Raw genomic sequence first — 22,470 nt, forward strand, 5'->3', positions numbered from 1 at the left:
ATCCCAGAACGTAGCACGTAAAAACTGTGCTTTGTCCAATATTGCACATAGCTGTTTGGAAATGGACCTCTGTAATGCCAAGTATGCCCAGCATGTATGCTTGTCTGCAATTTATTAGCTAAATGTCTCGAGTCTCTACCCATAAGGTCACGATAGCTTAAAGCTCGGACTTCAGTTAGAGTGCTGCTCGTGGTACTTACCCCATCTTGTTCCTTCCAAAGTTATGTGCTAAGGTTCCTATACGTGTGTCTTGTAGCAACTAACTTAGCTACAGATACTGACACGACAGAATCGTGGATTGCAGGAACAGCCATTAACAAATTCCAGTGAACAGATGGCCAGAATTAACCCGCGCTCTCCCACTATGGCATCCCTCATAGGCCGCACTACCTGTATTGGCGCAAAAAATCCAACATCACTGGCATGCATATCACAGTTAGTGCTCGTGACAACAGGTCCAAATAAAACGCACATCCAGATATAACAGGTGATATCATTTTCATTTAGTCCTCGTACATTTCAAGTCAGACGTGTTTCAGTTTTAATGGACCCGGTTGTAACAAACTGCTACAGCAGACCAGGTAACAATTTGGTCGAGAGAAACTTTTTTAGTGGGCATTTGTGGCATGTTACAACTCATTGCCAAGACAGCCCACTTCCGTCAAGGTTGGGTTCCAACTGTACTAAATTGCTCAACCTTACTCCTCTATTCTGGTGTGCCTGGCTGTGATCAGGATGACCAACCAGCTTTGGCATGGCAAGCTATGGACGTTCTAGATGCTTAGCATGTGTCCTAAACAACGTGGCCTTCGTGGGAGCTCAGTGGTTATGGCGCTCAGGTGCTGACCCGAAAGACGGGGGTTCGATCCCGGCTGCGGCGGTCGAATTTTATGGAGGTGAAATTCTAGATAGGCCCGTGTACTGTGCGATGTCTGCATGAGAACCCCAGGTGGTCGAAATTTCTGGAGCCCTCCGCTACGGCGTCCCCCATAACCTGAGTCGGATGTTAAATCCGATAAAAACCACAAAAACAAAACGAAATAAAGTATCTCCTCCACCATCAACAATGAAGGTATCCATCAACCACCATTAACGATGAAGGTAGTGCTGAACAGAGCGAGCTCCAGTTTAAATAGTTCATGCAATGTCATTCTGCACATCGAAGCTGTCATGGGATACTTCCTGGAGCAACAAGACGACAGCTCTGTAGTAGAACTGGAGCAAGAACTTTACTACAGGTTGGATTAAATGATCAAAGCAGTCCATCGCTTAAGTTGTACTGCAAAAGACTTATTTGTGTAAGATAGCACATCATCATTTAGCACAATGAGACAATAATGGGATTTCTGGAGCATCAAGACAACTTCACTGAAGTTCTGCAACTATGTACTAGACAGCAGTGCAAAGTTGCTGCAGGTTCGTTTAATCGACTGAGACCTTTACTGCGCAGACTTTTCAAAATAATGCTTCTGCACCAAGGCTTTTATTTACTGATGGAATTCACTGATGGCACTTTTACTCCATGTCTGAATGTGAAGTCAGATCAAATTTGGTCTAAGGTAGGCAGCCTGTGCAAGCTTGCTTCAAAGTAACGCCTCTCAGCAGATCTGAACTGGCAGTGTTGTGGGCACCAACCCTCATGACTAGCTGCAGTATGTAGCACGATAACAAAGGAGTAGACTTCTGCGCTACATTTGGTGAGGAGCAGACACCGCACCAGACCCTGCAACACAGCAGAAAGAACTAAATGTAGCCAGTTTTGCACCGCGTTGCTAGATAGTACATTTCCAGCTTTTGTTGGGTCTGTGCACCAGGAACACAAGCACTTCACGTCTCAATCCTGAAAACTGCTTCAGTGCTTCTGTAGAGATCTGTACAAGGGAGGCTGAATGACGCTAGGTTAAAAAACGATGAGATTTTAATGAGAAGAAACATTAAATTTTCAGGAGACAGCCTTGAGTTCCACGTCAAAGAACAGGGTGCTGTTCGGTGGAATGGCTCCCATGCGGGAGTTGCCATATCCCTGACTGGGAGGAATGACCAGGCGACGCTTTCCGCCCACCTTCATACCTGCAAAGGCAATTGAAAGTGCTCAAATGTAGCTTGCTCTATGCTTAGAAAGCAGCACTCGCTTCTCAGGAAGATGTGCACTGGCATGAAATGCAAAACAATGACAAAAAAAATCGATGTTAAACTAGACCCTAAGTGATGATCTGGAATAAACACCCCCACAATAGTACTAGGATGTGAATGCAAACATTTATTTTATGTGAGCACAATTTCTGCTCAGCATCACATGCTGCATTTTAACAATGTATAAACAGTGTACACCACATACCATACTGCCACATGTTATTCGTACTTCTCGAAGTCTCAGTGAGTTGCAAGACGAAAATGTAAGAGGTAAACGAGTGCAAGAGGTTTCACAATACTTGAACTGTGTCGCAATGAAATGTGCCAGCGTTCGCTTTGGTTGTATCGCGAACTACTTTTTTGGTGCGGACTTAGCCTGCACAAAAAGGCACACTAGCTTTGGTGGCATTGACTGCTATGTATAAAACGGAGTATAAATGAGGCCAATGCGAGGATGAAAAGTGGCAGATATGGTAGCTAACCTGAAGTGAAGACTTATTTCCCACTTTCAGTAAAACCGCAACCCTTCCATTCAGTTATGGTTAGTGCAAAGCAAAAAACTTTCTCCTCTCCTATTTCCATTTTGGCTTCCAAATCCACTACAACACCCAGGTCAAAATCCTTGCAGAGTTATCCAAACTGATGCAAGTGCTTATTGGAATCTTGAACAAGTGAATCTTACGGGGTCATAAAGAATATTTGCATCATCCAAAATTCCTATCATCGAAAACGAGCCAAATTCATACGCAGAATTTACGCAGATCTGTTTTTTGGCTGATGGGGGGGGGGGGGGATTTGCGAAGTCGTCGACGATGTACGGGCCACACGCCTCCGCTCACTACTTGGGGTGTGCACCGTGCGACTAATGACCCCGCGTCTAATCCCGGCACTTTACGAATTCGTATCAACCGGGATCCTCCCTTCGAGATTCTACTTCATATGTGCTGACAGGAAACTGCTGCAGCGAGGGAGGATAACTTTAAGCCTAAGGCAGTGCTATAAATTTCATAGCTTGCTGCAGTCTCTCTTATGGATTTTCATTGCCTGAAAGTTAATGAAGAGGGGATCAAGAGCACATAAAGTCGAACCCCGCTACAACAAAATCTTCGCTTCAACGAAATATTTCAGATTCCCCGTCAGCTAGCCATAGAAAACAATGCATGCTAGTTCTTGCCACAACGAATTATCTTTTCAGGTGCGTTTCCGCTTCAACGAAATTTTTGTTCAGTGGAGATGGGCTTAACATTTATTTTACCACAAAACAAGCATACTGTTACCCGTCCAAATGTTCATGGGGTTTAATTTCACCGAGAACGCTTGCTGGAATTAATGTGTGCCCCATAGTGCGTCGAGTGCGAATGGGTGGCACCATTCGATATCGTCTGTCATATTGTCCGTCATATCGACAGAGAAGCGCAGCGCAGCCAGCGCGACACAGTGCGACTGCCCGCTGTTTCATGTGTGTTAGTGTGCTTGACTCGACGCCAGCATGTCAACGCCGTGCAGAAAGCGCAAGTTCCTTTCTTTGAAAGATAAAGCATGCATAATCCGAGAGGCCTCAAGCAGGAGGAAGAAAGGTGATATCACTGCGGATTTCGGCATCTCCAATAGCATGCTTTCAACCATTTTGAAGGCGAAAGACTTCATCACCGCAGCTTTTTCTTCGGGGACGTCCGGCATACTCCAGAAGTTGACGCACACGAGGATCTTGAAAAGGCATTGTTCACGTGGTGATCTGATAGTGATCTGACAGTGACAGTGGCTGATTTCGCCACAACAAAATTTCCTCTTCAACGTAATTTTTCGTGCACCCTGTGAATTTTGTTGTAGCGGGGTTCAACTGTAATAGATTATGTATAAAAGCAGAAAACAGTGTGTGACACAAGGGTACTCTACTACATGAGCATGTGAAACTATTCCATGCAACTGGATCAGTGCTTCGCAGGGTGTTTGCCTGCCACTCCAGTCCCCTGCTTGCAAAGCTACAGTTTGCTAGCTGTGATGATACTCATGTACAGTTGAACCTCGCTACAACAAAACTGACGGGGTGCGCGAAAAATTTCGTTAAAGTGAAAACAGCCCGAAAACACTGTCAAATTGGACAACATAGTCATAAAACATCATTTATTTTCAAAGAAGTCGGTCAGCTTCTTCTGCTTCTTTTTTTTTTGCCACGAGTGCCGTGGCGTGACTTGCACACTCGGTGAGCAGTTGCATCGCAACGTCGTCATCGTGAGTACCCATAGATCTGCGGAGCACATCAAATGCTTCCATCACATTTAGAGTAGATGGTGGTGCTAAATCCTCTGTGTTGCTGTTATCATCCGATGATGCGTCGCTGTGGTGAAAGCCCTCAATTATGGCTTCATCACTCAGTGGCTCGGAAGAAAGGAACTTCCGCTTCCTAGACAAAGTCGCCACACTTGTGTCAACCATGAGTGAAAAAAAACTAGTGCAAACGTGTTGCTGCTGTTCCCAGGCTGCTGCGTCCTTTGGCAACGGATTGGTTGCGGTTCTGGCTTGGAAGAAAACGGGAGCTTGCACCCGCGCCTTGTCGCAAGGCAGCCAGCCCGATTGTCATCGCCACCAAGCAATGGCGGTCTTCATGTGCGTTTGAATGAGTGGATCGATTGGCTCCAGCGAAAGTTTAGTGAAACAATGCAGCGTCGACCTATGGAAGTACACAGATGGGCAGCGATATGCTTGTTTTATTGTAAGATAAATTTTTAAACCCAGCTTCGCGTAGCAAAAATTTCGTTGAAGCGGAAACGTGCCCCAAAAATGGCTTTTTGTGATGAGAAATTTGTTCCATTACTTTCTATGGCGAGCTGACGGGGAATAGGAAATATTTCGTTGAAGCGAAAATTTTGTTAAAGCGACGTACGTTGTAGCAGGGTCCGACTGTACTCAAGGAACAAAGCAAGCACTGTGCAACAAAATGGCACTTACCCCGGATTCCTGTGTCCCAGCCTTTGATGACCTCATTCTTGCCGAGTCGGAAGGAAAACGCCTTGCCTGATGTGCACGAGTCAAACACTTTGTTGTTGCTCAACCTACCCGTGTAGTAAACGTGCATCTGCAAATGGAGGGATATGAAAACCTTTCTCATATATGAAGGGCGATGTCAATACATTTAAATTGCATCACACTTCCTTTAAAGTTTTTGATAGTGTCTGCTAGCATCTCACAGTACAGTAAAACCTTGTTACTTCTAGCCCTATATTCGAACTGTCGCCTGAGTCCTGCCAAGTGCCATGTACCCTTAAGAACCTGCATATAATATGAGGCCTAATTTGGCTGCAGCAAAATCAGGAAAAAACTTTTCATCCACGTGTAATGCGAGTGAAGAAAGCTCACCGAAAGAAATTATTTTCACTGCGTTTCGAGCTTGACTCGGTGAAAGGATGGGCACTAGCGGGGAAATTGTGCCGCACACTTGCGCTTTTAGCACCAACCCGCGCTGACACCCTTCATCAGAGAATTTCACCGATTTCATGCCGTAAAGAAAAGAGCAGTTCAGACTCTCCTCGGCACTCATGGGAGCCACATGGCCCACCGTTTGTCATAAAACGGTGCACCGCGCTTGCATCTCATGCCTCGCACATCTGCAGACCGGCTCCGGCATGCACCTGCGTGGCGTGTATGCCTAGGAAGTGTCCCTGTAGTCGGGGCTTTAGTGATCATTATCGACAGGTGTACTGTTTTCTGAGAATCCCTTGTCAGAGATGCCTTTGCATAGGGACTCTTCTCTGGTACAGCTGACTGCGCTCGATATCCCGCATTTCTCTAAAGTGTGACTGAAGCGCTAGCTCTTCGGGAATACTGGCCCAAGCCCAAGATCCAACTGCACAGCGTGGCTGGAGAGGCCTATTTCAGCCGTCTGGTGGCACTAACTGCAGGTTCTCCCTGCCTCATCCACTTCACGTAGCAGCGCCCGACGCGGTGTGGATGTTTGCAACAGCTATGATAACTTCCCTTTTAAAAGAGGCCATGCACAGCTTTTGAGCTCCTGACATTTTGCAAAGCGTGGTTGTCCTTTTTCCGTTAGTGTGCGAGTCGCGAGGTATACCTGGAAGAAAACTACCTATTATACGTGGATGTATACATCTTACACGGGGGGGTTATTATATCTGGACGACCTTTGACTGGCATCAGTTAATTCAGACGGACTACTGAAGCCGCGTTGTGTCGAGGTACGGCCTGCTCGACTCGTCCTCAGGCCTTGACTGCAAAATACATTGTTTCCCGCGTCCCTCCGACGTGCGCACAATGGCAGGTGTATTGAGATCGGTACGCTCCCGTTGATAGGCCTGGAGGGAGTCAAGTCGCGAAGTTTTGTTTTCAAAGCTCCGTAGCAATGGCACATGTCACCCACTTGTATCATCCAGCCAATTCGAACTGTACATCGCTTAGAACGACTCCCTTGTCACACTGGTGCCAGTGCGTACTCCCGTCGCTTCCGCCGTGGTGCTGTGAATGCGCAGGCGGGATTAGCTTACAGTGGCGGGGCGGAAATTTCTCCACCTGAGTTACTGATCTGAATACCACGCTTCTATCTGCGTAATATTTTCGTTATCCCAGGGCGTTCAAGACTCCGTGCAGCACATCATGTGCTGTTCACTGTTTCTGTGGTGAAGCCTCCTCACGTCTGATGCCACAAGCCAAGAAGCTCCAGCGTTATTGCGTCGACCTTTACTTTCACGTAGCAGTCCTATTTCCGACACTCCCAATAGTGTGCACGTATTAAACACTCGACAGGACCGCGAAAAAGAGGCACTATCGCAGTTTTTGTCTTAAAAAATGATTAACGTCCAGTTTTTTACGAAATAAACTATACTTTCATGCAAACGGTTTCTGGCAGTTTGCGGGGTCCATTAAATAATTTAACATTCGGATGTTTTTCCACTCCCTTTAAGCCCAAATGAATGAGGTTTTACAGCATCAGATACTAGGTCTAACGGTATGAGCAGTATCTGACAGCCAGCATATATAGTAGCTGTGGCCAGCAGATTGGCGAACTGCTTTAACAGTCCACACACAGTTCAGGTTCATGGGTAGCAAAATCGAGAACAGGTCCAAGACAAGTTACATTGATGAGAAACATTTGCGGAAAAGCTCCTGCGCCCTATATTCAGATACAAGCCAAGAAAAAGAGGTTTTTCCCCATCAAAGGAACCCCTCCCAGCAAATGGCGTCAGCGGATTCTTATGAACCTGTCAGTGTGGAAATGCAGGGAGCGGTGGATGAAACTACTCAAGCTAGCAGGTTCAAGAAAACCTGCCAATGCCACTGGCTGGAAGGGGGTCCTTTGAATGGGAAAAGCTGCTTTTTTCTCTACTTCTATCAGATCATGGCTCTTACACACAGTGGCTGCAAGCCCACCTTTGATGACCTGTCGCTACATAAAGGACCCTGTGCTCCTCTATACAAAAGTCTGCAAGGACGCTGTTCAAATGAAGCTCTCAAGTGCTGTAAGAGGTTGGCATCATAACCTTTGCTACAACTGCAGTGGTTGACGGCAGTGTGACAAGGAACGCACTCTCCCTGCATGAAAGAAAACTTTGCTGCTACACTTACGACTCGACCAGGTTTGGCTGGAGGGCCGCTGCCGACCCGCAAATCAGAGCTGACAACACCTCCTGGCAGCTGTGTCAAAGCATCCCCTTTGTCTTCTTGTGTGTGTGCTGCTCGGGCTGCTGCCTGGGGCAATGCCTGACCCTGTGCATTGTCTGAATCCTGTAAACAAACGTGCGCAAAAAACCAATGATTTTCATCCACTTAGAGCTACTGTCATTACCCTGAGCACAAAAGTCTGCAAATGCACATGAATGTAAACAACCATTAGGTATTACTTTACACCACGTTGCACTGCATTCATTCAACTTCAGGTTAATATTCTCCTTTGTGGGAAATATTTGACTCAAGAACAATTTGACTCGCAGCTAATGTCACAGCCAGACTAACAGCATGGGCTGTGCACGTGACTAGATGGCAGCATCGCAGAAATTTTTTTTCCATTTCAGCTTCTTTCAGGCTGTCGAAATGGTGAGTTGTTTCATATTTTATTCATTATTTCTAAAATAAAATATGAAACAACACCCATTTCAACAGCCTGAAAGCTGAAATGGAAAAAAATTTTCTGCTATGCTGCCATCTAGTCACAAAACAACACCCATTTCAACAGCATGAAAGAAGCTGAAATGGAAAAAAATTTTCTGCGATGCTGCCATCTAGTCACAGTGCACAGCCCATGCTGTTGGTCAGAAATAAAATATGAATAAAATATGAAACAACACCCCATTTCGACAGCATGAAAGAAGCTGAAATGGAAAAAAAATTTCTGCGATGCTGCCATCTAGTCACAGTGCACAGCCCATGCTGTTGGTCTGGCCGTGACAATAGCTGTGAGTCAAATTGTTCAAACTACAAGTCTTAAAATCAGACAACTGGCTCCCAACTCCATGCTGACAGTGAATGCAGTTTTTCACCAAGATTAGCTGGCTTGTTTCAAGCACAGTCACTTTGCCACTCCCAGTAGTAACGACTAATTACCGCAGTGGGAGTTTCACTCCGCTGCTTCTTGCTTCTCCTGCGTTTCTTTTTCGCCACGGTATCCCCGGGTGAAGTTGAAGGCTGCATAAAAGTGGCCCAGAAGTGTGGACAGAGATTGGGAGTAGGGAATGGGGTCAGGCGTGGGCCAAAAAGTAAAGGTATAACTATTTGAATGGATTACACAAATGACACGGCACATGACATACATCCATGCACCAAATTAACCCTTTCAGGCGCTCTGTACACAACTGTGTACACAGCAAACTTGTAGCTTTTTCTGAGAGCGTGCTGCGCCTAGCAGCGATTTTATTGTTTCAGTTGAGTTTAGCATCCTTCTTGCCTCAAGAAAGTAGGCTTTTATGCCACATAGCGAAAGCAGTAAATAATATTTCACAAAACAGTGAGCTGGATAGCACATCATCTGCCATTTTTATGCAGACAGATTTTGCCACCAGTGATCACATCGATTGATATTGCCCAATGCCGAGCGTAATGTGCATCCTCGAAAAATAGTGATTCCGCGATCCCTCGATTTCACTATTTCTTACCAGTCTGACTCTCTGTATGACATTTTGCACATTGTAGTAAAAACTTACCCACTGGTTTTTCGCTCTGGAAAACTAACAAATTTCCTTCCTTGAGGCCTGAATATACTACTTGGATGGAAAAATAATTGTTTTCAATCGAAACAAAAAATGGTGCCTGAAAGGGTTAAAGAACATTTTCAGACTCCATGCTGTTCACTATGACACTAAAATGAAGGACTCCAGATTCATTCCAACTGCCTAGTACTGCCAATCCCAGTTATATCGAACTCGAAGGGGATCGCAAAACAATTTGATATATAAAACATAGCAACAGATAAGCTTAGCCATAATCGAGAAGCGTGAATGAAGTGCACCCATGCTAGCGGTGCGCTTACTGCAGCACCATGCTGGCCGCCGACAAACAGGCAGCACATCGCTCGCCGGGTGTCACTAGGCCTAGCTCACTTCGCATCGAAGCCACAGCGGATGGTGCTTTGGAAGAGGCCACCGTCGATCATAAGAGGTCTAATTCTTTTTCCGGTATGCTATAAATGCAATGATATCTCAATTAAAATTAGGCTGCTACAGTTGATTTTTGCATCACCTTTAGCAGTGAAGCAGGCCATGCTGCTGCAAGCCCTCGATCAGTTAGGCTGGCTTCACCGCATGCCAGCTGCGTCGCACTAAAACTGAGTACGCCAAACCAAAGGCCACACTGAAGCACGCGCCATGTTCACTTTATCCTGTGGTTTCAGCACTAGTGCTCCCAGCAGGAGCCCAAGGCAGCACAACCAACCCAGCTCCACATGCAGTTCCATATATCAAATGTTCCGCTCAATGAGAGTTTGATAATCACTGAGAACACTGCTGTACATCTGCAAGAGATTTTCTAACAGTTCGATAGAAGCAATAATTTGATATATCCGGGATCGACGGTATCAACTGCTATATGCATCTACAGCAGCTGCACTTACATAGTGTGGGACCTGCTGTGGAAAAAATGCAGTTTTGAGCACAATGGGCTGCACTAAGTGCATTATATACAAGGCACTTCTAAAAGTTCATGTCAGCTCAGGCCTATCATTACACATAGTATTTGTGGAGGCAGTGTCAGTACTGACTGGCATTCTTTTAGTTAGTTGGTTATATTGATTTTAATGGCGCAAAAGCAACTGAGGCTATGATGCGCCAAACACACGGTTAGAGCTTTTCTTAAAAGGTTACGCTTTTTATATCTAAAGTTTGTTTAAAACATTGGCTTCTCTGAGAAACTTAAAAATGCTTGAAAAATCAACCAGTGCTTGATCTCCTAAAAGTAACATGGGGTGTAGTGGGATGTATTCATATTAGAATGTTGTGAAATATTTTTTCCTTAGTTGTTCCAGTTTTGTGCATACAATTAAAATGTAGTTTACCGTGAGTTCATCGCCACACATTTCGCAGAGAGGTTTGTCTTTTTTTGTCAGTAAGAAGTTGTGTGTAAGGTGTGTGTGTCCAATGCGTAGTCGACACAAAATAACTTCTGTAAAACGCTCCTGATGTTTACATGATCTCCATTCTCCCAAAACAGGTTTTATAGAATGTAGTTTGTTGTTTGTCTGTTTGTCCCATGCAATCTGCCACTTATTCCTGAGTTTACTCTACAGTAATTTAGAAATATCCCTCTGTGGTATGTTAACTTGTTTTATATGACCAATTCGAGCTTGTGCTGCGCAAGCATCTGCTCTCTCATTACCTAAAATTCCAACATGGCTAGGGACCCAGCAGAATATAATGTTATGTTTTTGCTTTGTGATTTTAACTATGTTATGTATGATTTTTCCTATCATTGGTTCAGCAGCATTTGTAGAGTGCAGCGCTTTGAGCATACTCAGTGAATCGGTGTAAATGATGCTATTTTTTATATTTTGTTTTACTATTTGTTCTACGGCTACAAGGATGGCATAACACTCCGCAGTAAATACCGATGCATACTGTGGTAATCGTATCATTTTTTCGTTTTTTCCTTGAATTACTGCCCTTCCGACATGACTTTCTGTTTTTGAGCCATCAGTGTAAAATTCAGTGTAGGTGTCATATTTTTCTTGTAAGGCAAAGAACTCTTGCAGTATGTGCTCGTGTGGCATTTGCTCTTTGTTTACGTGTGTTAGTGTGAAGTCACGCACCGTAGGAAGGCTGTACCATGGTGGCAGATATTCATGTCTTTATGCAATATTCGGTAGGGCGTCCAGCACTGCTAACTCTTCACATTTATCTTCAAAGCGCATTATTAGTGGCCTGATGAAATGTGGTTTATTATTGAATAATCTTCTAGATGGGCTCTTGGTAACAATGGGATAGCAGAAATGTTTAGGGAGAGAACGGGTTTTTAGGATGTACGTGCATGTTAGTGTGACTCTTCTATCCTCTAGTGTGGGCTCATTAGCTTCAACATAAAGACTATTTACCGGGGATGTTCTATATGCCCCAGCTGATAGGCGCAGGCCAAGATTATGAACAGGGTCCAGTCGTTTCAAGTAGGATGCTCTTGCCGAACCATATACTATGCACCCGTAGTCCAGTTTGGAGCGCACTAAAGAGCGATATATTTGTAATAGGCATGCTCTATCGGACCCCTACCGTTTTCGCAAGAGTGCCTTTAATACATTGAGGGCTTGGGATGCTTTCTTTTTCAGGTAGTTAATGTGTGGTAGAAATGTAAGTTTCTTGTCAAAAGTGACGCCTAAAAATTTATGTTCCTGTTTGACTGGCAGTGTGGTTTGATTCAAGCACAGATTGGGATCGACCTGTAGGCCTCGTCGTAATGAGAACAGAACAGCTACTGTTTTTTGAGGGGAGAACCTGAATCCATGTCTCTCTGCCCAAGCAGCCAGTTTATTTAGTGTGATTTGTATTTGTCTCTCGCAGGACAGTATGCTGGAAGAAGTGTATGCTATCTGTAAGTCATCTACATAAACTGAATACATTATGGACTTGGGTATTACTTTGGCCAAAGAATTCATTTTTACTATGAAGAGTGTCGTACTTAAAATGCATCCCTGGGGTACGCCATTCTCTTGGGTGAATGTCATTGACAGAGTTGCTCCTAGACGGACTCTGAATGTGCGGTTGGTCAGGAAGTCGTTCAAGCAGTTCAGCATCCTGCCGCGGATCCCTAGCTCTGCTAGGTCATGGAGGATGCCGAACTTCCACGTGGTATCATAGGCCTTCTCCAAATCGGAGAAGACCCCGATACAGTGCTGTTTGTGGATGAACGCCTCTCGGATGGTGTTTTCTAGGCGGACAAGGTGATCAGTGGCCGAGCATGCTTTCTTAAATCCACATTGATGTACATCTAAGAGTCGACGAGATTCAAGTGTGAAGGTCAGTCTAATGCTTATTATGCTTTCGAAAGATTTAGCAATGCAGCTGGTGAGGGCTATCGGTCTGTAATTGTTAGGACTTGTTGGTGATTTTCCGGGTTTCAGAAAAGGTACTATTAATGCTTTCTTCAACTCCTCAGGTATATACCCAGTTGTCCATATTTTATTAAAGAATGTCAACAATGCCTGCACGGCAGCCTCAGAGAGGTGGGCGAGCATAATGTAATGCACATTATCTGGGCCTGGTACTGTCTTTTTACCCGAAGATAATACCCTATTCAATTCCTGGAGTGTGATGGGTTGATTGTAGTCCTCGTGCATACCTGCTGCAAATGGAAGTTTCTGTTTTTCTGCTATTGCTTTGTGCTTCTGGAACGTGTTTGTGCAATTGGACGAACTGGAAACTTCAGAAAAATGCTCACCCAGTATGTTGGCCTGTTTTTCTAATGATGTTTGTGTCCCAGGTGTAGTCAATAGAGGAAGTGTGAAAGGGGTATGGGACTGGCATTCTTTTGATTTAATTTACACAGCTGCTGTACAAAAGATTTGCACTAGGGTAAATGCAGTCCTGTACATATTACAGATAATAAGTAACCGATTACATTTACAATTACTACATCTGAAATGTAACCAACTACAGTGGCCAATTATAGCCCCACAAATAACTGAACAAATACAGAGGAGAACTAATTGATTACTACTGCGTTACTTTCCTTCCAACAATTATTGCCATAACACAATTTTACTCAGACTACAATGAAACACTGTGAACTTGATTGATATTTTGTTACACGTTAATTTTTAAGAGCACTGATTTTTCGATGCTGTCATCGCTAATTTGCCAAAGTTTCCTCATGAAGACATCAGCAGCTTGACCGAACACTCTCTCTCAAATGTATATGCTGGATTGGTTTGGTTTATGGGGGTTTAACGTCCCAAAGCAACTCAGGCTATGAGGGACGCCGCAGTGGAGGGCTCCAGAAATTTCGACCACCTGGGGTTCTTTAACGTGCACTGACATCGCACAGTACACGGGCCTCTAGAATTTTGCCTGCATCGAAATTCAACCGCAGCAGCTGGGATCGAACCCGCGTCTTTCGGGCCAGCAGCTGAGCGCCATAACCACTCTGCCACCGCGGCAGTTGTATATGCTGGAGGGAAGGGCGATTAAAACACATGAAAACATGAACACCTCATGCACCAGCTCTAGGTTGCGCGATACTTCGATGCTAGTGCCCAGGGCCTCTATAAAGTGTCGCACCTCGTTGTTGCTCTGCGTGGAAGCTGCCATGTTGGGTGTAGTGGGAAAAAAGTTGCTGTGTCCTCTGACAGGATGGGAGTCCCTACACAGTGGTCACGTGATATTTCCCACAATGAGAACTGCCGTACAAGACGACGGTGAGCCGATTGTGGGACACGATTGCGCTTATTTCTCTGACCCGGATCAGGGTCGGAAAATAAGTGTCTCTCTCTCTCTCTCCACAGCAGGTCTACTGTCATTCGGTTACGAAGGAAACAGCCCTGCTAGCACCAGTGTTTGATGTCAGGTTGAGGTTGCCATAGCTGTATCGTTGGTTACAACTTATTGCTGGAAAAAAAAAAAAAACTGCATACTAGCAATCAATTACAGAAAAAAGTAACTGAATTACCCAGAACATTTAACTGATTACAAGTAATCAATTACTTATAATGCACTACATACAACTCTGGGAAAATGGCATAGTAGTATGCTGTAAAGAAGAAAAACATCTCGCATTCACCAGCCTTACCCTTCCTTTATTTCCAACCCCTGCATCCGATCATCGTCTGTGCCTAACCCGATGCCATTATCATGCATGCGAATACCTCGTACAGTCATGCATGTGCCAGAGGATGAGCTCTTTAACAAAATGTAGACATACCGTCAAGGCACGCTTTTCACCCGATGGGGTAGCATTGCCAAGCGCTTTATCTGCAGAACGTTTTTGGGGCGAGCGCTTTGGCTGCACAAGTGACAACGGTTGAGGGTCCTCTTCTTCTGCGCAATCACATGAAAGATGCTTTCAAACAGTTGCTCTAGCCCTTTCACAAATTAAGCGGTCTGCTCACATTCAATACAAAAGCAATACTTCTGTCACATGGAAAATTTAATGTCATTTCACACAAGTGACGCCTGCTGTAGTAGTTGGATAAGTCTGCAGTGAAGCTCCGCCCACATTCATGACTGCCGCGCACTGTTTCTCCGCAACAAGAACTCTTCTGTGAAAGCTTTTCCTGCTACCTTAACAAAAAATGAACACAAGACAAAATTACAAGTGCAAGAATTTTGATGCCTCTGAGTTGTTTACTAGAACGAAACATTCAAGTGTCGATTTCCTTAGAGCTGTGATTGGTTAGCTAAGTGGTACAGTACCTCGCTAGCCATACGTTGCTGCCAACTACTATTTTTTTTTTTTAAGCTGTATCCTGCAACCGTAACGTCATTTTTTATTGTTGCACAGAAGAATTTAACTGGGCAATTACAACATTTACTGTTGCACCAAATTGAGAAACACATTCATTTTATAACAGAATGCACTATCCCAATGCAGAGCCCCAGCAGTGCACAAAATGCAGAATTTATTGATAACCTTAATTAATAGCAAAACATCACGTCTTTAACAATCTGCTTAGTGAACACTGCACTGTTACCAGCATTTAACCGTAGCCATTAAAGGGACCCTGAAATGATTTTTGCTGGTCATATTCTAGTGCAACCTATCTGCAGAGGTGGTCTTGTGAGTATTTGAGCCAAATTTAAAAGCTCTGCATAGACCCTACAATTTACAAATAATTTGTAAAAATCACTGCTTGCAGTGGCTCACAACTGAATAGAGCGACACCTCACCACACATCCCCTACCCCGCTGACATCAGTAGGCAGTATGGGCGAGCCTCCTTAATGGGTGTGGGTGGATGCAGTCCTGACCTGTTTTCTTTATTATTTTTATGACAGGTCGCATGTATGTGTTGAGGGGGGGGGAAGCACCATTTTTAATCACCGAAGTCTTTGGTGTTAATGAAGCTAGCTTAAAAAATTTTCCACTGTGATGACGAGGGATGGAATACCAATCGCTCATGCGTTTTCCCTGACCTCAGTATATACCATTTCATGACACCTTTAAGCCACCAGGATGCGGTTTATATAGGGTTGCTGCAAACCTTTAATGCTACAAGTTTTCAAATCTTGCTTTGGAGTTAACATTTCTAATCAAGCATTTTATTATTACTGTTCACATCAGGTGGCACTTGATGTTAGGTGACTGTAAAGTAACTAACCCTGTGACCCAACACAGCAGGCTACCAATTTTACTTCATGCAGTGCATGCTGGGTAGGAACACACTCAAAAGGGTACTTAGCCTTAAATGAGCACAACAGTTTGCGCTTTTAATAGGCCACTGTTCGGCTTATGCGGAACAATGTTGTATTCAAAGATCACTAACCTGAGGACTCCTCATCTGTATCATCTTCTGTTTCATCTTCCACCTGGTCTACATCAAAGTCAGTGTCAGACTCATCTTCACTCTCGCCATTGAACGCCAGCACAGGATTCGAGGAGGACACCAGCATAGGCGTTGAGAGCTTTTTGGCCTTCTTGCTACGCTTGGATGGCTTCTGGGCTGAACGTCAGAGGAGAGACAAAAGTTGCTCGTTAGCCCTCACTAAAAATACTTGTCCATTAATTACGCATTAGAAGGTCTTTCAGTGGAGTCAGTTGGTTTATATTGTTACTGCTCCCGTGTCCATAGTTGACATGATTTGGCAAATTGTGCACGAGGAACTGCTCCGGCACCAGGACCTTGTGTGCCATGATGAAGTCCCGCATGAGGCTGTGTACATTAGGCCAAGGCCATGACCCCGTGCATTTCCTGGGTTCTGGCTAGCGGTGTGTCGAACTTCGTCGATGGAGAAAACTACGATCTATGCTCTGCTAGTCTGCAAGTGCTTCACCTGTTGACTGTTTCTGCTTTAGTGCCAGTTTACTTCACAAGAATTTCACGTCCGAAAATGTGCACTTTCTTCTTGTCGTGCTGGAAAGTCTCAGCATTCCTGTTCTTCAACTGATATGCAATAATGCTATGTCTCGCTTGAGAGTTGCCTGGACCCTTCACCACACACCGGAATGATTTCACTGGCCCAAAACGCGTCAAATGACTCAATGCTATATAGCCAGCTATGTGTACAGTGTCAGTGTTTCAAGCTCTTTATGTCATGTCTGCAGGACAGCTGCACCGTGTCACACCGTGTTGACCTCTTAGGTCTTTTTCCATGGTCTTTCAACGGTAACCAATATGTTGTTGTGCCTGTTTACAGCCTAAAACCATACTCTGAAGCAGCTGCGATACGGTCCGATGCTTCTTTTTTTCTTCTTTGATACCTCGTTCTCCGACATGGCCCTTCCTAGAGTTCTCACCAGTGGCAGTGGGCGCCAGTTTTCTGCGGATGTGGTTGAAGAACTTCTTCATCTCTGTGCATGCAATTCCCGTCACTCAGCGTCGTATCACTCTCAAAATGAATGGCCTCATTGAACGCACAAACTGCACGATCACCACTATGCTGGCTCTGTATGTCACTTCTAATATAAAGAACTGGGCAGACACCCTGCCTTTCATTCTGTACACACACAACACTGCGCAACATGAGACAACTGGCTTTTCCTTCTGTCTTCATGACAACCCTTCTATCGTCGCCACTCTCTGCCGAACTGAAGAAGCCCACTGACTTGCCCGCAACTGCATCTTGGAATAGCAGGAGTGTGCCAACAAGGGCTACGATATCTGACGCGAGCACACCCAGCCATTTAGCAGGCCGTGGACACTACTTCGCAAGTGTGGTTTGTGTCAGAAACTCCCGCCACATTACACCAGCCCTTTTTTGTGCTTGAAAGCATCAGTGATTTGAACTATGTCATACTATGCCTTACTGACAATGGCCACTGCTCACGCAAGACCGAGGTGGCACATGTTCCTTGGCTCAAAACATCCCACCCTAGAGAACCTGCTTAACTAGCTTTGGGGGCTTCGTCTGCGAAAGAGGAAATGTCATGTGCTTTGTGTCCATGAATGATGTGTAGCAGCAGACGAGCACAGAGGAAGAACAAGTGAGTCGGCATCACCACGCTGAGCTCTCCCTCCCCATTGGAGAACATTGCAAAAAAAGTTCGGTACGTACTTGGTACGCTACAGTTTGCTAAGAAGAGGACTGTGGCACAATAAGGACCATATACTCAGTCTAGAGCATACAGGACTAATGCCCCTCTGTCGTGCCGTACCCAAAAATAGTTTCCCATAATCTTCACAAAGCCGACAGCAGGCATAAAAAGCCAGCAACCGTTTCAGGTAATCTATAAAACTTCATTATCACGTCACAAGTCCTACTTGGGACAAATAGGCTGCTGTGTGAATAGCTCATGAAATTATGGAGGCATGTCATATCGATAAAAAACGGGAGAGGGACGCATCAATGACACCTCAGTGCCTTTCACAGTGCAATGATATTTTCTGTATTAAAAGGGACACTGAGGACAAATTGCTGTTGGCCTGTACAGACAGATATCCCAGTCCAGTGGACAGTTCCAAACAAACAACGTGCATGTGCAACATGCACGCTGTTTGTTTGGAACTAAAAGCTGCATGGTTTGTTGACAAATAAATGCAATAAAGATACTGATTCTGTATTATTCTTTGCACCTAGTGTGTGCACCACAATCCTCTTACAGAGTCATGCATTTTAAATCACGGAAGTGTTACAAACAAGACAATGCAAAAGAGCAGCCGATGCCACTTTGTGTATGGTCTCCTCGATCTGGCTGCACTTTCTGCGCTAGTTCAGGAGGTGCAGCACTCTCGCACTCAATTTGACAGTGCAGCTAGCCCCACCTGCACTTCGGCACTCGATTTGACTTCGTGCTGCATGAGTTCTGCACTAGCCTCCCAGCGAGTTCTCTTTTCGTGCAAGTAGTGCAAGGTGCTTGGCGCGCTCCCGTGCGTACCCATGCTAGATGCGGCATCTGTGCCGCGTCTTCACCAAACAGCTGAAATGATAGTGCGTGGTGTGTATGCGCACGTGCGCGTCTGTGTGTGCACGAAAGCGAATGGCTGGCATGGGGCACTGCGTACGGGTTCTCATCTTTCTGTCCAGTCTCGCACGTTGCTTTACACCATTTCTGTTCTGTGTGCAAATATGATTATGCATGCAGCACGATGGACTGTTTTCATAAGAAGCAGATAGTGAGATGTTTTTTAATATGTGGGTGATCGCAACGTTTGTGATGGCTCGCTGCGACATCAGTACCTCCGCTTACAGCAGTGACTGGCCTTGAGGTCACCGTCAGCCCACGCCTTCCTTCGCCTGCCAGTTAGTCTCTGACAGGAACTGCCATCACCGTCCGCTGACAGTGAGTTCATGAGTTCAAATATAGTCCAAGTTATCAGGCAACTCTTTCATTCTGGAACTGGTGGACAACTGAAGTCACTTCTCGGATAGAACGGCAACAGCCTGAATCACGCTTATAAGCTGTCAAAGGTCGTCTCGAGCGGAAGTCTGAATAACCTCTACAGATCAAAAGTTTGTTGCCTCTTCAAAGTACCCGTTCACTCGGTGACGGTCAACCGGCCTGCGCCACTTTGCACAACACAATAGAAAAGACTGTGTCAAACTCTTCACCACTTTTGCAATTAACAAATTTCATAGCCACTTCACGAGATGCGGCACTTCGAACAAATTAATCGCATTCAACACAAATAGCACAATCCCATGCATACGTCAAACCACGCAACAAACACCAACACACAGCCGCAGGAGACGAATGTTTCTGCACTTTTGCACTCGATTTGATGCAGCACTGACAGCACTAGTGTCAGGCTACACTTGCGCCGTAAGAACTGGCGCTGCACTAGCACGGAACTTTTGTGAACTAGTGCAGAAAGTGCAGACAAACCGAGGAGACCTGTAGCGACACACAAGAGTGCATGAGACAGATCCAGAGTCACTGAAGTCATGAGTCCGTGCCTGTCCCATAACTTCCTTCTTGTGTGCTGCTTAAGTTGGCACAGGATGTGTCGATAAGCAGGCAGCCAAGTAAAGTAAAGTAAGATAAAGTAAGAAACTATTAAGAGCAGCTTACGCTCATGGTCACCCATATTGAGCTCGTTTTCTTGGTCCTCTTCCTCCTCATCTGGTAAGGATACTTCCTCATCAGAAGATTCGTCGTCATCCTGTAGGCCGTCAGTCAGGTAGCCCGTCAAATGCACAGTGCCCTTGCCGTTGAGGAAGAAGGTCACCTCTTCACCCTCAACAAAGCAGAGGTCCAGTGGCATCTGTCGCGTATTACCCTGGTCCAGCGTGCAGAGGAGGAACTCTGCCTTTCCATGCTCCAACATTACCATGACAGGCTCCCCTGTGTGGAAATAACATATGGAATATACCAAGCACTGCATGCAGTATATATTCATTGCCTTCAGAAGGAAGAGAAAATTTTGCTAAGGGCCGCTGACTTAGCCCATCACTGAGAGAAGGTCCAAAGCACGAAATACTGTCTTTAGAGCATCTGCACCATTTTCAGATGCCGTAACCAAGACCGCACAACCAGCACCATTACTGCTGCTACCACTTGTCATTAACCAGTACAGCTGTCTAGTTTCATGTGCTGTTTGGAGTGGATACAGGACAGTTGCCAGGTGGTGCGCTGTTACGTACGAAATATGCTTTCAATACTTCAGCGGAACTGATTTGGCAAAATGATTACGTGAATAAATAGGTAATATGAAGTTGACTACATTGCCACTTAGCACAGGGTGTTAATGCTGACTTAGACACATTCTGAAAAAGTTCTTGCTTTTAATATCAGTCTCAATTCGAGTTTCAACACACAGTTTGAGTGGAAACACTTGCTCAAACAACACCTGGTCAACCTGACCTCAGGCTAAAACCAGGGTGAGAAAACATATAGACATCTCCTGGTCTACACCATCAGTGCACACGGTCAGGTGGGCAAAACATATCTGGCTTTGACAGCTTGGTGCAGCGTGTGTGACGCAAACTAGGGCAGCTCTAATTTGGAGAAAAAAAGGCAGCGAGGTTATGCTCGACCACTGTGAGAAACTGTTTCAGAGGTAAAAGTGGGCGATTTCACCCACTGGGCCGCACCCCTTTTAAAGGTCTACTGCATTGCCTTCTGCCACTGCTAATGCTTGCTTATAATGATAGTGGTTTGGACGACTCGACCCATATAAAAAGGAAGATGTGACTGGCAGTGCTCTTTGTCTCGTGCCTATTTTATGTAGAGCAATCATCCCTTTTTTTAATTGCATCCTCAGATCATGATGCAATTTCCATTTCGAGAGATATAAAATTGCTAATGTAATGCTTCACAAGACAGCGGATTACTTTTGATGGCTTATTAATTATGGCAACAAGTTGTTTTCGGTGAAAAATGAAAGGTGTATTTTGTGGCCATTACGAGATGCTAACTGTACGCAGGATTAAGAACTTAAGTAAAATTCTTACAACGCTCATGAGTATGACTTGCTTGTCAGTTTTTAATTAAAAGAATGACACATTTATGGATGGTTTGTACCGACTGCACATCAGCTGCCATTTTGTGGACCAGGACCGCTGTGAAAGCCTGCGCGCGTATCTAATCCGCCTACTGCCACATGCTCCGATGTCAACTGTGAAAACCACCGCTTACAATTTGAGCGAAAAATGCGACCACTTATTAAGAGCAAGCTGAAGCGGCAAGTCGTCATGCGACAGCCAGAAATCTCACAGGTAGTTAAACGAGGGCCGTTTAAACTGCCGCACTAGCTTTACTGGGCTTTCCTGCCCTCATGGTCAAATCTTTATATATTATTCACGCTTTGCGCTAAGTTTACCTATCACAAAAGCGAGTTAGGTTACAGGCTACCACTCGTGAAACCCTGCCGGCTACAGACAGGCTCGAGCACAGATGATGCAAATAACTTCGGCGATGCCGGATTTTCGGAGGAACCACTTCGTCGTGCAAAAATAAGACTGTGTGCAGGCTTACCTCCCTGTCTTGGCTCCAGAGCAGCCATGGATAAGTGATATGATGTATCGACGACCTGGGAATAGCGCTTCCCGCTCTCCAAAGTGACGCCTGCAAAAGACGGCGATCGGCATGTACCACGCAGTGCGGTCGTTCGAGTTCATTTGTCGTCAACATTAAAGCACAACTTTACAAGACACAACGTGAGTGTTGTGCCACTCACGTGGTTCTATCATCACGTCTTGTTCCTCAGAACTATCACTAAACGTGAACTACTCAAATTGTCATGCTACCTCACTGCAACTGGTTGCTGCGCTTGCAATACGAGGAATAAAAAGCATGCGCTTACCCCAAAACATTTTTCCCGCCCTGTCGCTTCTGCCACGAGACGGGTCGTACCAGTGTTCACGTCCACGCAGTTACAGATACTTTGCTACTGCCGCGCTTTACCTCGCCACGCACGGAAAGCAAGCCGCGCACTGAAAAAGGCACACGCGCGTTCCGGCGCCACTGACGCAGGCTTCTTCAACGCGCGCGAATAGAGGGCGCCCAGGAGCTGACCAAAATTGTGTAGCCCATGAACTACGCTGTGCAGAAGAAAACGATAATTCGTCCTACAAGCTATTTGCGCGCCCCTGACAAGCAAAAAAAAATAATATATTTTTGTTTTATTGAATAAGTTATGTTTTTATGTATATAACTAATGAGGTAACTGCAACTTTAATTGCGTTGTCTACGTAAGACTTGTAATAAATTGCAAAACCACAATAAATAAATTTGTTTTTTAAGAGAGCGCTACAGTCGCGATCAGCATGATTTCTTTTCAACGATGCACTTTAAGTGGCACTACTCTGAATTATTAAGCTTT

General features: G+C 45.1%; 1 protein-coding gene across 1 annotated transcript; it reads right to left on the reverse strand.

The window, feature by feature from the left end:
* Positions 1–1,900: 1,900 nt before the first annotated feature.
* LOC144121291 (46 kDa FK506-binding nuclear protein-like) lies at positions 1,901–22,129 on the reverse strand. The gene is made up of 9 exons (XM_077654419.1): positions 21,952–22,129; positions 21,624–21,713; positions 19,719–19,991; positions 16,036–16,212; positions 14,476–14,591; positions 8,686–8,766; positions 7,711–7,869; positions 5,083–5,209; positions 1,901–2,070 (listed from the first exon to the last, which is right to left on the reverse strand). Exons 1-9 carry the CDS (start codon positions 21,959–21,961, stop codon positions 1,943–1,945), a joined length of 1,161 nt encoding a protein of 386 aa, XP_077510545.1. The 5' UTR covers positions 21,962–22,129; the 3' UTR covers positions 1,901–1,942.
* Positions 22,130–22,470: the final 341 nt, after the last annotated feature.

This window comes from Amblyomma americanum, chromosome 2 (assembly GCF_052857255.1).
Source record: "Amblyomma americanum isolate KBUSLIRL-KWMA chromosome 2, ASM5285725v1, whole genome shotgun sequence".
Lineage (NCBI taxonomy): Eukaryota > Metazoa > Arthropoda > Arachnida > Ixodida > Ixodidae > Amblyomma > Amblyomma americanum.